The 15,714-nt window shown below is 38.8% G+C and overlaps 1 protein-coding gene across 3 annotated transcripts in view; it reads right to left on the minus strand.

The window, feature by feature from the left end:
- ARFGEF3 (ARFGEF family member 3) overlaps nucleotides 1-15,714 on the minus strand; it is a 207,729-nt gene that overhangs the window by 23,720 nt on the left and 168,295 nt on the right. For 2 of the 3 annotated variants that reach the window (XM_036871783.1, XM_036871782.1), the window contains 6 exons: nucleotides 10,587-10,715; nucleotides 8,377-8,553; nucleotides 6,680-6,794; nucleotides 5,820-5,922; nucleotides 5,450-5,581; nucleotides 3,137-3,258 (listed from right to left, as the gene is read on the minus strand). In XM_036871783.1, the coding sequence (XP_036727678.1) occupies nucleotides 3,137-3,258; nucleotides 5,450-5,581; nucleotides 5,820-5,922; nucleotides 6,680-6,794; nucleotides 8,377-8,553; nucleotides 10,587-10,715 (778 nt within the window). The remainder of the gene's footprint in view (nucleotides 1-3,136; nucleotides 3,259-5,449; nucleotides 5,582-5,819; nucleotides 5,923-6,679; nucleotides 6,795-8,376; nucleotides 8,554-10,586; nucleotides 10,716-15,714) is intronic. The other variant, XM_036871784.1, reaches the window with a different exon arrangement.

A 15,714-nucleotide genomic window follows, 5' to 3' on the forward strand; every position in this document is an offset into this window, starting at 1 on the left:
AAAACATGCTAATGTCGGTATCAGAGGTAAACAGATTCATAGTTTAAAGTACATCGTAAAGCTCTAATTAAGATTATGTGGCTTGCTTGGGCTGTCAATGTCAAAGTGACCTAAAAACAAACCCAGTCCATTCTCTAGTAAGTCTGTGTCTTTATTCCTGTCTTGCCCCTAGGTTCTTCATGACCTTTTTTTTTTTTTCTTAGATTCCATATATATGTGTTAGCATATGGTATTTGTTTTTCTCTTTCTGACTTACTTCACTCTGTATGACAGACTCTAGGTCCATCCACCTCACTACAAATAACTCAATTTCGTTTCTTTTTATGGCTGAGTAATATTCCATTGTATATATGTGCCACATCTTCTTTATCCATTCATCTGTCGATGGACATTTAGGTTGCTTCCATGTCCTGGCTATTGTAAATAGAGCTGCAATGAACATTTTGGTACATGACTCTTTTTGAATTATGGTTTTCTCAGGGTATATGCCCAGTAGTGGGATTGCTGGGTCGTATGGTAGTTCTATTTGTAGTTTTTTAAGGAACCTCCATACTGTTCTCCATAGTGGCTGTACCAATTTACATTCCCACCAATAATGCAAGAGGGTTCCCTTTTCTCCACACCCTCTCCAGCATTTATTGTTTGTAGATTTTTTGATGATGGTCATTCTGACTGGTGTGAGATGATATCTCATTGTAGTTCTGATTTGCATTTCTCTAATGATTAATGATGTTGAGCATTCTTTCATGTGTTTGTTGGCAATCGGTATATCTTCTTTGGAGAAATGCCTGTTTAGGTCTTCTGCCCATTTTTGGATTGGGTTGTTTGTTTTTTTGATATTGAGCTGCTTGTAAATTTTGGAGATTAATCCTTTGTCAGTTGCTTCATTTGCAAATATTTTCTCCCATTCTGAGGGTTGCCTTTTGGTCTTGTTTATGGTTTCCTTTGCTGTGCAAAAGCTTTTAAGTTTCATTAGGATATGGGGAGGGAGAAGGGTAAGCTGTGACAAAGTGAGAGAGTGGCATGGACATATATACACTACCAAACGTAAAATAGCTAGTGGGAAGCAGCCACATAGCACAGGGAGATCAGCTTGGTGCTTTGTGACCACCTAGAGGGGTGGGATAGGGAGGGTGGGAGGGAGGGAGACGCAAGAGGGAAGGGACATGGGGACATATGTATATGTATAGCTGATTCACTTTGTTATAAAGCAGAAACCAACACACCACTGTAAAGCAATTATACTCCAATAAAGATGTTAAAACAAACAAACAAACCCAGATTTCTCTTTACTTAAATGTTGCAATCTGGTTTTAGTTCCAGTCTTTTTTTCCCCATGGGTGATTTTAATGCGGACCTCTGAGGACGCACCTGACCAGCAGATGCACAAACTTTTCTTTTGTCTAACTCATCTTCTCCTACCTTCTGTGCTAAGAATTGCCCCTGCGAATGAGTCAAATCCAACAATGCAAAATACTTAAAGAATTTTAGAGGATGTTTTAAGGCATAGTGGCTTCTACTAAAGAATTTGTGCTTTTCCTGTTTTACTGAATTTCATTGAGGGGGTAATTGTCTATTAAAAGTACTAAGTAAACTGAGGAACCATGGTGATAAATTTTTAAATCTTAATCTTTTAAAACCGTTAAACCAGTAACATAGGAATATTATTAGGTCATCCTATTTTTCCTGTGTTTTATTTATAATGTGAATTCAGCTTATTATTCCTTTCCCCCCTTTTCTCCTTTTACTTCAAAAATTGTTTTAGTAGGAATAATTGGCTGAAGGGACTAGAAATATATTAAAAAAGGGAAAACAGGTAAGAACTGAAATTTGAAAGTAGATCAACGCTTAAAGCTGTGGAAAGGAGTGCACAATCATTGGTATGCAGAATAGATAAAAATGCCCAACACTTTTGAGTGATCAGCAGTGGGGGGAAGCAGGGCACAGAATTGGGAGGAATACATGGGATATTGGTAAAGTTCTACTTCTGAAGTGCAGTGGCAGGTTCATAGTTATTTCACTTTTTATTCATGCTTGATAACCTTTGAACCTTCCACATAGTCTTCTGTATGTACCACACACACTTGACTAAAAAAAAATTAGTACCTGGAAATTTCACCCAAATGGGTATATTAATCAAACTGCTATGCTACCTGGTAACTTTTGGAAAAATCACACTCTCTCCCTAAAATGGAAATGGTAAAGGACACAGGCATTTTGCTCAGCTAGACCTGGTTTTGATTCCATCCCCCCTGATTCGCAGTCTCCCTGAATGCTTCCTCATGCACCAGTGGAAGTGGATTACCTACTCCCTGTACTTCATCTATTGCACTCAAATACTTATCATCATTACTATTAGTGTGTCAGAAGTTTTAAAATGGGAACTTTCAGTCACTGGCTTCATCTTCAACTCTAGGAACAATGTTTTTTTGGTAGGATGATAGTACTTAAAAAGAGCAAGTTTCCTGTGGCATGCACTGAGCTTTCTGTATCCTAACAGCTGTACTGCTCATGAGAAGTTAATGATGTATTTCTCACTGAAACAATATGAATCACGCCTCATATTATTTTTTTAAAAAGGATTATGATATGTATGATGCTATAGATACAGTGAGTTGTGTCCCCCCCAAATTCATACATGGAAGTCCTAATCCATAGTATCACAGAATGTATACTTGGAAAAAGGGTCTTTAAAGAAATAATTGGGTTAAGGAGGGCATTAGGATGGGCCTTAATCCAGTATGACTGGTGTCCTCCTAAGAGAAAGAAATTTGCACAAAGACATATACAGAGGAAAGACCATGCAAAGACACAGGGAACTGACATTCATCTGGAAGCCAAGGAGGGAGGCCTCAGAAGAAACCAACATGGCTGACACCCTGATCTTGGACTTCTAGGCTCCGGAACTGTGAGAAATTAAATTCCTGTTGTTTAAGCCACCCAGTCTGTGTACTTTGTTATGGCAGCCCTAGCAAACGAACACATGTGAAATGTGGGAAATTTGGTTAAAATGCTAACAACTTTTTGCTAAGTGACTCCACAACTGTTTTCAGTATTCTTGGCTGAAGCTTGAGTTACAATGAGCAAGAGCTGGGAATAAATGAACTTTCCTATTTATAAGCGCTTGGCTGCTTACCTTTTCTTGGTGTGTCCGTTTGGCTTCTCATCAGGAGGCAGTTCAATAATGAGCTGACAGGACTGAGCATGATCAAAGTTGTTTGGAGTCTTTGGGGAGCTCTGGGTGTCCAACATAAACACCTGCAGGCGTATACAAAGTTACAGGTCAGAGCGCCAACGTCCTCGACCTGCCTCCGCCAGGGATCAGCTGGATGGCCTTCGGCAAGTGGCTCACTCTTTCTACTCATTTTTTCACCTTTAAAATGAGGTTGGTAATGATTTCCTACTGGTATGTTTGTTGAGAGAATTAAATGAATTAATATGTGTGTATTGACATATGCAAAGCATTAGAACAGAAGAGTAAATACTCAATAAAAGTTAGCTGCTGGCACGAATAGTAATGACACTACTGCTTCTGCCACGTGACAAGTCATTACACTCCAAATAGCAAGGACTGACATTTAATGTTAAGAGTAAATAAAAAGGGGCTATGTTTGTAAGAGGTCTCCTCTGCTTTAGACGTCTGTTTGGTACATATTCTAAACCATGCAGGAACAGGAAACTAATTGGGACTTCTCCTGTCAGGGCTGCTGCTGTGGCCCTGCTGCTCTATTAACAGACAATGGGAGAGGTGACTTCGAAAACAGTAGCCACTTCTCGGATTCCGATCCAAATGATTTCATTTGACATTATTTAATATACCTTCACTACTTCCCTTTGGAAACCTGAGTATTCTTAAGGAATTTTTTCTTTCCAAATCTTGTTAAATTATCAGATAATTGAATACTGGGTTATCTGAAGAGTAAATATGGGAGAAGGTTTGGGACTGAAGAAGAAAGTAATATGAAGAAATGAGAGATTCACTAACTGTTTTCTGCTGTTCTTCTCCATTAACTATTTCAGAACAGGATTCCATTTTCATATTCTTGCTGTGGGTGGGAAGACTGCTGGATGCACATGGAAAAATGCCTCATCTAGTCAGCTGTGAAGGCTTTCTACCTAGAGAAGCCACCCCTTCAGAGGAGGACCACCCTCTTGCCTTCTCTGTTATGGTTCCTGGCCAGAACCCGTGTCCTGGGATGTTAGGAATGTGCTCAGCAGATGTGAGTAGTTGAAGGTGGGAGGTTCTTGTCCCACTCTCTGAGGAGAGCTGGGGAAAGCGCTTCAGAAGCCAGACCTGGCAGGAAACTTCTCAACTAATATGGTGAACGTGACTGAGTTCTTTTTGTTGATAGGGCATCCTGGGTTATCAGTGTGCTAAGGGGAAATTCTATTAAGAATTAAAATAGATTTTGTAGAGAAAGGGAGCCTTTGAAGATAAACCCCAACTCACTTTATTTTCCTGTGCATATTTCTGACAGTGCATATACATTTATAAAAATTGTTTAATATTTTAAACACATACACATATGTATATGCAAACATCTTCTGCATATGAAACACAATTCAACTATGTCTGTCTGTTGCTGTTAAATGAGAGTGTTTAGCCAGCTAATCAGTGGTGGTTGGGAATTTAGTCCATTTTTGTTTTTCCCCTATTATGAATAGCACTGTTATGAATATATGTGAATTAAGGGACAGTGCTGATAAAAGCCCCATGCAGGGTTTCTTAGAGACAGATTGACAGGTCACTTAAGTGTCTGAGGACATAGCTGTAGCTCAAGCTAAAGCTGTAAGGACTTCTGTAATTTAGTGATTCATTGACTCAACAAATATTTAATAAGTGCCTTCTATCTGCCCTGCTCTAGGACTACCAATATACAGAAGATGTTCTCTGCTCCTGACTCATCAGCTTACAACCAACTTTTGTGACTTCTGCCATGTGTCAGAAGAAAAAGTCATTGGTACATGGTGATTCCTGCACAGATAACTAATCTGTAAAATTAAGATGTACTTAACATTCAACTCAAATTTATTAAACAACTTGTAAATGTTAAGCTCTTTGCTGTGTATGGGAGATATAAGAAAAAAAATAAGTTTACCATTTTTAGGCACTCATAGTCTAGCATTAACAATAGTATTTCAGTAACTATTTATAACATAAGTAGTGCAAGTCAAGTTATGTATGGAGTGCAGTAGCCGGGTGGAAAAGGACCCTATTTGATCAGGCTACTGGAGGATGCAACAAGCTAGAAATGGTGAGAGGACCATAACGCTGTTGACTAGGTTCAAGTGATTTCTGGAAAAGAACAGCACTGGCCAGAGCTCAGAGCCAGGACGTCTATGTCCCTAAAGGAATGAAAGGCAGTGTGGTGATGCACGGCCTTCAGAAATGACCCCTAGCAATATCTCAAGCTTCCAGAGCCCCTGGGATCAAAAACCCCACCCTTACCTGCTGAGCCATGGCTCGGATGCGCCAGTACTCGGCCTCAGCACTGGGGGAGGAGGAGGGGGCCGCCACCCTCACCTGGCAGCCTTCCCCGCTGAAGCTCTCAGTGCCGCTGTGGAAGCAGCCCAGCAGATCCTGGGGAGAAACACAGCAGTCGTTCGCTGGGTGCAGCTGAGCTCATGGCTCCAGGCCCTGTCTTTGATCTGACATTGTCACTGTGTCTGGGACAAAGTGCTGATCCAGCTACCTTGTTCCCACCAAGTGACACCGCCTGCTACAAGGAGGGAGGCAGAATCCAGGCGACCCAACTTGAGGAGCACCAGGGAGCTGAGGAAGGCTGGAGGTGCCCTGGTCTCTCCTCCGAGTGACTTACCTTCACCGGCTTGAGCGTGGCCGAGAAGGCGTCCTGCAGGGCACAGCAAGCCAGCCTCCACATCTCCTCCGTGAACACGGGGCCCGCTGTCACGAGGACGTACCTGCCAGGAGAAAAAAGGAAAGAAGTCTTGAATTCATATATTTTATTGTCACAAAAGGTAGGTAGGTCTTTCCGGACGCGTGCCTAGATTTAGTCTATAGTTCCCTTATAAGTCTTGCTGTCTTTTGTCACAAAATGTCCTAACCCACTTAATGTAAAAAAAATATCAATGGATTCCCACTACAAATAGGCCGATGTTTAAACTTAGGCTTGCATGTATATATTCTATACTAATTTTTCCCATTCCAGCCCAATTTGCCACTACTCCTCTACACATAACAAGATAAAACCCTCTTGTCACTTGTAACTCTTATCTCCATGTATGTGTTCACGCTGTTCTTCTGCTTACAAAGTCGCCACCTATCGGAAGCTAACCCACCTTGGGAGATCTGACCGAGTATCGTTACTACAGAAGGTCTTGCTGACTGCTCTACTCCCCAGGCGTCTCGTCCTTTCGTGGCATTTATAGTTCCTCCTGCCTATTATCACTTTTCCCATGACTCTCTTTGTTCTGTCCTTTAGAACAGGTTGTACGCTCCATGCGGGTCGGGACCTTGGTCACATCACTTTCTGGGCAGCAGAGCACCCTGTATAATGACTTACACAGTAAATATTTGCTGACTGGATGAAATGAAGAGTTAGTAGCACAGTCATTTTTATTTATAAGAAGTAGATTGCTACCATCAAAGAATTTAATTCCCCTGGATTTCATCATAAAAACTCCAGTTTTGTGGAGAGCCAGGGAACCTTTATGTCACCTGATACAGGAGCAGCCCACTCGGGAGATGGTTTCTGTGGGCTTGGCCACACACGCCACCAGCAACTCAAAGAGGTCCTTCAGCATGGTGTTGATCATGCTCTCATACCTGATGTCTGCAGGAAAATCAAAGCAAGATGGCACTCAGTGGTATCGCAAAGGAACGGGCTGGGTGGCATCTATACTACAGCAAAAGAGGCAAGGCTAAATGATACAAAAAATATACAAGTATCTGGGAAATAGAACAGTGAGAAAAATGGCCATAACAATAACAACAAAAATAAAACACTCATTACAACAAAAATTATCTTGGTTTTACCTAATTTTAGCTTGTCTCATCCATTTCTAGATATATCAAGATGAAATGCATGTGGCTCACCTTAATGTGTTGATGTACACTTTTCAAAGTATATAATTCATCTGCTTAAGCAAAATAGAACATAGACTATTATATAGCCTGAATACTAGCTAGTAAAAAAATTTAATTCTTAAAGGGAAAGATAAAACAAACATTCCTTATGGCTGATCGTTGAATTAGATTGAATTAAATGCTCTTAGTAAACAAAAAACCTTCTCATACCAACTACCACTTCTTGAACCTTCTCAGTTTGGCTTCAGTCTGCATGCTGTCCCCAGACTAAAGAAAATAAGATCTTCCAAAATCACATTCTGTTTGCCCAGTTCAAGGAATACGCCAATATTCTTTTCCACAAAGTTCTTGTGATGCCACAGAACCAATTCTCAGTGGAATCCTCAAGGGTCCTGAGCTGTGCAAAGCCAGGACCTGGGCAGAAACTCCACCACTAGGGATGCAGTTAGCGCCTGCACATGGAAATACCCATTTTTCTTCTTTCTCGATCGGTGTGTTTTTTTGCAGGACAAATTGTCCTTACTAAGCTTAGTGGAGACCCCCATTTCTTAACTTTGCTTTTTGACTCTTCCTTGAGGTCAGGTTCTCATGAGTTTCTCTAACCTCGCCAACAAGGGAGCCTCTGACCTCACCTCTTCCTTTAAACTTCTGTACGTCTTTCCCTTTTCTTTATAACCTTTAGGGCTAGCAGCAAGATTCCTCCTGCTCCCAAATTTCCAGATCTTTCCATGGCAAGAATCTATTTCACAAATGCTGCTCCACTGGTACCACAGCTGACATACAGCTCCCTCTCTGTCTGCTGACTTCAGCATACTATCCACCCCACACTTCCAAATCTTTTTCAAAGTGCCACAGATATTAAGACCCCTCTCTTCCCCCTCTAATCTGTTAAGTAACCTCTTGACCATAATTTGAGCCTTTTCTAAAACCCTGCCTCTTCCATTTAGCCTCCCCAGATGCAGCAGGACAATAGGATACACTCTCTCCCTTACCCCCAGCCTAGAGGTGTATTTCTTCTTTTTTTATTTATTATATACTTGAACTTGCCTCCCCTCTCCTAATGCACAGATATCCTAGACCTCATTAGGTGTTTTATTTTTAGTCACACATGTATTTTAAGCATTCTGTTTGATAATTTTGTAGAGGACACAGGGGTACCAATTTTCTTCTTGACAACCTACTATTAGAAGGCTGGCACTAACCATGTAATTCTATTTTAATAATTCCCAGGACAAAAATCATGCACTGGTATTTACTAAGCACTTCTAGACAACGATGCTGTCTACTAAACAACTACTCAGCATGAGCTGCTCTGGCACCATAGATACCTGAGTGGATGAAGCTCTGAATGTGCTCCACCACCAGCTCACAGGACAGACCGATGGCATGCTTGAAGTTAGCAGACGCCACGTCCCAGTAAGAATGGTCGTTATGGCTACGGCGAAGCCAAAGGGACATCACGGGAAGGAGAAGGTGAACAACTGCATAGATGCCAAACCCTGGTCCTGAAAAAGAAAGGTCAGCATCAGAATTGTGATCTTAGCACCTCCCCTGCAACAAAAGGGCAGCGCCGAGTGACGGCAGAGAGCTTCCCATCTCTTTCGCGGGAGCTCCCCATTCTGAGAAGGAACAAAGAAAAAGAATTTACCACTGATTGGGAAATATATGGTCTTTGGTGACATTTTTCTTTTTTGTTTCTGCATGATTTTTAATTACGTAAGTAATACATAAATATACTCATTAAAAATTCAAACAATACTGATAAAGCTAAAGTATCACTTGATCACTTCCTTAGTCCCCATAAACATACAAATACATATACACATATAAGAAAAAGTTCACCCTTTGAACTGTAAGTACATTTATTTATATGAAACTAAGAGTACATATATTTATATGAAACAAAGAGAAATATATATATATATTTTATTACTTTTATATAAATGGGATAAGGTAAACCTTGGTCTGCATGTTGATTTTTTGCCCATAACAGTTACAAGTTAGAGATCATTCTGTGTCAGCAAATTTAGATATTCCTCATTTTTATTACCACATACTATTCCAAACTATTCAAACTGTATATGCATTAGTTTGTACTTATCCATGTACTTATCCATTCCCTTACTGATGGAAATTTAAGATGTTTCTATATTTTGCTTTATGAACAACACTGTAATAAAAATATTTGTGGAAATGTTGATGGATTTTTAAAATACTGATTACAAAAGCAAGGTATCCCTTTCATAATAAACACAGAAAACACATGAGAATATGAAGAAGAAGAAAATAATATTTTGATGTATTTCCTTCTAGTACTTTTTGAATGTATTATGTTTGGGTGTATGTGTATATTTATAAATGCTTCTCAAAAAGTTGAGATTGTACTCCACGCTATATATATTTTAACATAATGCCCTATAAACAATTATTGATGTCATTACATATTATTCACAGATATTCATTTTAATGCCTGTAGACATTTACATGCTTTTACCATAACTTATTTAACCCATTTAGGGTGTTCATAATTATTTTGGTATTCAAGATGCTTCATCAAACATCATTATACATAGAATGTTATCTTCATTACTGTTAATTTCCTTTGATTTCTAGGAGTAGAATTATTGGGCTAAAACGCTCTTCATACACACTTAGTAGTAGAAAATGATACTGACCAATAAAACAGATTTAGAAATAGTGGCATATAATTAATTCTATAAGATACCTGCTTATTCTTGGATAGAAAGTCTTTAAATTTTTAATGTGTAGGAGTAGCTATAATGGTGTTCCTGAAAAAAATTCTGATATAAACTTTGCTATGGATCTTAAAACAGTATCACTTATCAAGTCTTCATCAGTTTATATTGAATACAAAACTCCTCTTATTACTCGAGAATTAAACTAGTGGTTTCATTTGTGGTTCTGATTCTGTTAGTGAAAACTAAAATTTCTATAAAAAATTTCTTAGATCTTGGGAAAATTTGGATGAGTAAGTGTGCATGCTAACCTTGACTAATTCAGAACAAGAAATAAATTCCCAAGGGCCATTTCCTGTACTATCAGGAACTCACTAGATGTCTTCCCAAATATAATCACCTATGACCCTTATACAAGTAAGATGTTGCTGTCTTCATACATTTGAGTGGTTGGTTCATGTCAGTGGTAGACCTGTTAAGCCCTACTGACAGCCCTGGGGCCAAGAGTATATGAGACCCAGCCACAGAGGAAGGCTGTAACCACAGAACAGAGCAAAGCCAACTGGTTCAAGGGGACATTGATACCACAGCCTTGGCCTGAATATAGTGGGGTTCTACACATTCACCTACCTGGCCACCACCCATTATTTATAAATGGGCTGGTGGGAAACCCATAAACAATACAAGGACATGTCTTAAATGTTCAACAAATATATATAGAGAGAGCATCTATTATGCTCTCTGGGGTTACATCAGTGAAATAGACACTCATACAGATACCTTCCTGAAAAAAGTTATATGTATAACAAACTCCCTCGAAAGACAGACATAGAAATATTTACCAGGTGTTTTGGTAACATCTCTCAACAGCTCAAAGAGCAAATCTAAGGTCGGGGGTTGGTGCTGACGTGGACAGTTAGACACAGCTGCTGTGAGCTGCTCCAGCAGGATGATCCAGACTTCTATCAGACCTGGAAACCAAAAGCAGACCTCTGTGAAATTCGGTCAAACATAATACAGAATCATCACAAGACCAAACTAAACACTATATATAAAAGGCTTCTGAAAACTACCAAGCGCTATATGGATGTAAGGCATCACCCTGTAAGGTAGCCCTCAGTGCCTATAAGCATGGATAAATTATGATGTACATGTTTCGACAAAGTCAAAGAAAAAAAAATACTGTTCAAGTGTCTTCCTTATTCCCCTTCAGGAAGAAGGTGATGTGGTATGTAAATTCTACTATATGAAATAATTGTTAGATTCATTGGGAGTTGATGATAGCAAAGTAATAATATCCTTTTAGTTCCATCACTTTAATCCTTTTCAAAAAAATTATTATAAATATATATAACAAAAATTTGCCATTTTAACCATTTCTACATGTGTAATTCAGTGGTATTAATTACACATATGATGTTGTGCAACCACCATTACTATTAATTTCCAAAACTTTTTCATTACCTCAAAGAGAAACTATAACCAGTAAGCAACAACTCTGCATTCTCCCCATCACTCCAGCACCTGGTAACCTGTGTCTGGCTTATTTCACTTAGCATAATGTTTTCAAGGTACATCCATGTTGTAGCATGTATCATAACTTCATTCCTTTTTATGGATGAATTATATTCCATTGTATGTATATACCACAGTTTGTTTATTGAGGTACAAAAGTATCTAGAGTAGAATATACAAAATAGCTCACTCTATATCTTATTTTAATACTTCTAATTTTCCAGCAAAAGAAAACTGTATGAGAAGATGCAATGTTGAAATATTCCCATTAAAAAAAAAACCTACTTCCCCAATTTTGAATATCCCCATTAATAGGAGCCAAAACCAAAGTCATTGACAATAAATATAAGAAAACCAGGTGACAAGAAATTCTCATGAACCTCAAAATATAAGTGGGGGTGGACAAGCTAATTAATAGTATATGCATGGGAAAGAAAAACATGTTATACACTACTGTAAGGGGAGCAACCAATAAAATCCAAGTGGAAAACTCTACGTGACAAAGAACCTCACTTCTTTAACAAATAAATTGCAAAGACGTAAAAGAGAGTTGGAGAGGAAAATCTATAGATTGACAAGGACTTAAGAGATGGAGCAGCCAAACATGTAGTGTAGATCTTACATGAATCTTGAAAATTAACTGATATGTATAAGAAAACTGGCAAATTGGCTATAAGCTAAAAATAGCTGAAGCGGCCTCAGACGTGAATCTGGGCCTGTCAAGCCCAGGTGGAGCCCCAAGCACTCTAGGCAGCGCAGGTGGTGCAAATGGCCTGGCTCTGACCCTGAGGACACCAGGCTGCCCTGTGTACCTGAGGCCACTGCCCTGCCCCTCCTGTGGCTCCGGGTCCCCATTGCCACACACCAGCCAGGCGGTTCCAGGGATTTGGATGTCCATGTCTTTGGGTGACCATTACTTCGCCTGCCACATGCTTGTGGGATTTTGGTTCCCAGGCCAGAGGTCAGGCCCGAGCTCCTGTGGTGGGAGCTCCGAGTCCAAACAGCTGGACTAACAGAGAACCTCAGACCCCAGGGAATATCAATTGGAGTAAGGCTTCGCAGAGGTCCTCATCTCAGCACCAAGACCCAGCTCTATCCAACTGCCTGCAAACCCCAGTGCTGGATGTCTCAGGCCAAACAACCAGTAAGACAGGAATACAGAAGCACCCATAAAAAAAAAAAAAAAAATTAAATGACAAAAAAATATGTTACAGATGAAGAAGAAAGGTAAAAACCTACAAGACCAAATAAATGAAGATGAAATAGGCAACCTACCTGAAAAAGAATTCAGAGTAATGATAGTAAAGATGATCCAAAATCTCAGAAACAGATGGAGAAAATACAAGAAACATTTAACAAGGATCTAGAAGAACTAAAGAGCAACCAAACAGTGGTGAACAACACAATTACTGAAATTAAAAATAATCTAGAAGGAATCAGTAACAGAATAACTGGGGCAGAAGAACAGATAAGTGAGCTGGAAGATAAAATGGTGGAAATAAGTGCCAGGGAGCAGAATAAAGAAAAAAGAATGGAAAGAATTGAGGACAGTCTCAGAGACCTCTGGGGCAATATTAAATGCACCAACATTCAAATTATAGGGGTTCCAGAAGAAGAGGAGAAAAAGAAAGGGTCTGAGAAAATATTTGAAGAGATTATAGTTGAAAACTTCCCTCACATGGGAAAGGAAATAGTCAATCAAGTCCAGGAAGCACAGAAAGTACCATACAGGATAAACCCAAAGAGAAACATGCCGAGACACATATTAAACTATCAAGAATTAAATACAAAGAAAAATATTAAAAGCAGTGAGGGAAAAGCAACAAATAACATACAAGGGAATCTCCATAAGGTTAACAGCTGATCTTTCAGGAGAAACTCTGCAAGCCAGAGGGAGTGACAGGACATATTTAAAGTGATGAAAGGGAAAAACCTACAACCAAGATTACTCTACCCAGCAAGGATCTCATTCAGATTCAATGGAGAAATTAAAACCTTTACAGATAAGCAAAAGTTAAGAGAATTCAGCACCACCAAAGCACCTTTACAAAAATGCTAGAGGAACTTCTCTAGGCAGGAAACACAAGAGAAGGAAAAGACCTACAATAACAAACCCAAAACAATTAAGGAAATGGTAATAGGAACATACATATCAATAACTACCTTAAATGTAAATGGATTAAATGCTTCAACCAAAAGACTGGTTGAATGGATACTAAAACAAGACCCGTATACATGCTGTCTACAGGAGACCCACTTCAAACCTAGGGCCACGTACAGACTGAAAGTGAGGGGATGGAAAAAGATATTCCATGCAAATGGAAATCAAAAGAAAGCTGGAGTAGCAATTCTCATATCAGACAAAATAGACTTCAAAATAAAGACTGTTACAAGAGACAAAGAAGGACACTACATAATGATCAAGGGATTAATCCAAGAAGAAGATATAACAATTGTAAATATTTATGCACCCAAAATAGGAGCACCTCAATACATAAGGCAAATGCTAACAGCCATAAAAGGGGAAATCAAAAGTAACACAATCATAGTAGGGGACTTTAACACCCCACTTTCACCAATGGACAGATCATCCAAAATGAAAATAAATAAGGAAACACAAGCTTTAAATGACACATTAAACAAGATGGACTTAATTGATATTTATAGGACATTCCATCCAAAAACAACAGAATACACTTTCTTCTCAAGTGCTCATGGAACATTCTCCAGGATAGACCATATCTTGGGTTACAGATCAAGCCTCGGTAAATTTAAGAAAATTGAAATCATATCAAGTATCTTTTCCAACCACAACGCTATGAGACCAGATATCAAATACAGGAAAAAATCTGTAAAAAATACAAACACATGGAGGCTAAACAATACACTACTAATTACCAAGAGATCACTGAAGAAATCAAACAGGTAATCAAAAAATACCTAGAAACAAATGACAATGAAAACATGACGACCCAAAACCTATGGGATGCACCAAAAGCAGTACTAAGAGGGAAGTTTATAGCAATACAATCCTACCTCAAGAAAGAAGAAAAATCTCAAACAACCTAACCTTACACCTAAAGCAATTAGAGAAAGAAGAACACAAAAAAACCCCAAAGTTAGCAGAAGGAATGAACTCATAAAGATCAGATCAGAAATAAATGAAAAAGAAATGAAGGAAACAATAGCAAAGATCAATAAAACTAAAAGCTGCTTCTTTGAGAAAATAAACAAAATTGATAAACCATTAGACAGACTCATCAAGAAAAAAAGTGAGAAGACTCAAATCAACAGAATTAGAAATGAAAAAGGAGAGGTAACAACCGACACTGCAGAAATACAAAGGATCATGAGAGATTACTACAAGCAACTCTATGCCAATAAAATGGACAACGTGGGAGAAATGGACAAATTCTTAGAAAAGCACAACTTTTCAAGACTGAACCAGGAAGAAATAGAAAATATAAACAGACCAATCACAAGCACTGAAATTGAAAGTGTGATTAAAAATCTTCCAACAAACAAAAGCCCAGGACCAGATGGCTTCACAGATGAATTCTATCAAACATTTAGAGAAGAGCTAACACCTATCCTTCTCAAACTCTTCCAAAATAAAGCAGAGGGAAGAACACTCCCAAACTCATTCTATGAGGCCACCATCACCCTGATACCAAAACCAGACAAAGATGTCACAAAAAAAGAAAACTACAGGCTGATATCTCTTGGTGAACACTGATGCAAAAATCCTCAGCAAAATACTAGCAAACAGAATCCAACAGCACATTAAAAGGATCATACACCATGATCAAGTGGGATTTATCCCAGGGATGCAAGGATTCTTCAATATACGTAAATCAATCAATGTGATACACCATATGAACAAATTGAAGGAGAAAAACTATGATAATCTCAAGAGATGCAGAAAAAGCTTTTGACAAAATTCAACACCCATTTATGATTAAAAACTCTCCAGAAAGTAGACATAGAGGGAAGCTACCTCAACATGTTAAAGGCCATATATGACAAACCCACAGCCAACATCGTTCTCAGTGGTGAAAAACTGAAACCATTTCCTCTAGATCAGGAACAAGACAAAGTTGCCCCACTCTCACCACTATTCAACATAGTTTTGGAAGTTTTAGCCACAGCTATCAGAGAAGAAAAAGAAATAAAAGGAATCCAAATAGGAAAAGAAGTAAAAATGTCACTGTTTGCAGATGACATGACACTTTACACAGAGAATCCTAAAGATGCTACCAGAAAACTACTAGAGCTAATCAATGAATTTGGTAGAGTAGAAGGATACAAAATTAATGCACAGAAATCTCTTGCATTCCTATATACTAGTGATGAAAAATCTGAAAGAGAAATTAAGGAAACACTCCCATTTACCATTGCAACAAAAAGAATAAAATACCTAGGTATAAACCTATCTAATGAGACAAAAGACCTGTA

This window comes from Balaenoptera musculus, chromosome 12 (genome assembly GCF_009873245.2).
Source record: "Balaenoptera musculus isolate JJ_BM4_2016_0621 chromosome 12, mBalMus1.pri.v3, whole genome shotgun sequence".
NCBI lineage: Eukaryota > Metazoa > Chordata > Mammalia > Artiodactyla > Balaenopteridae > Balaenoptera > Balaenoptera musculus.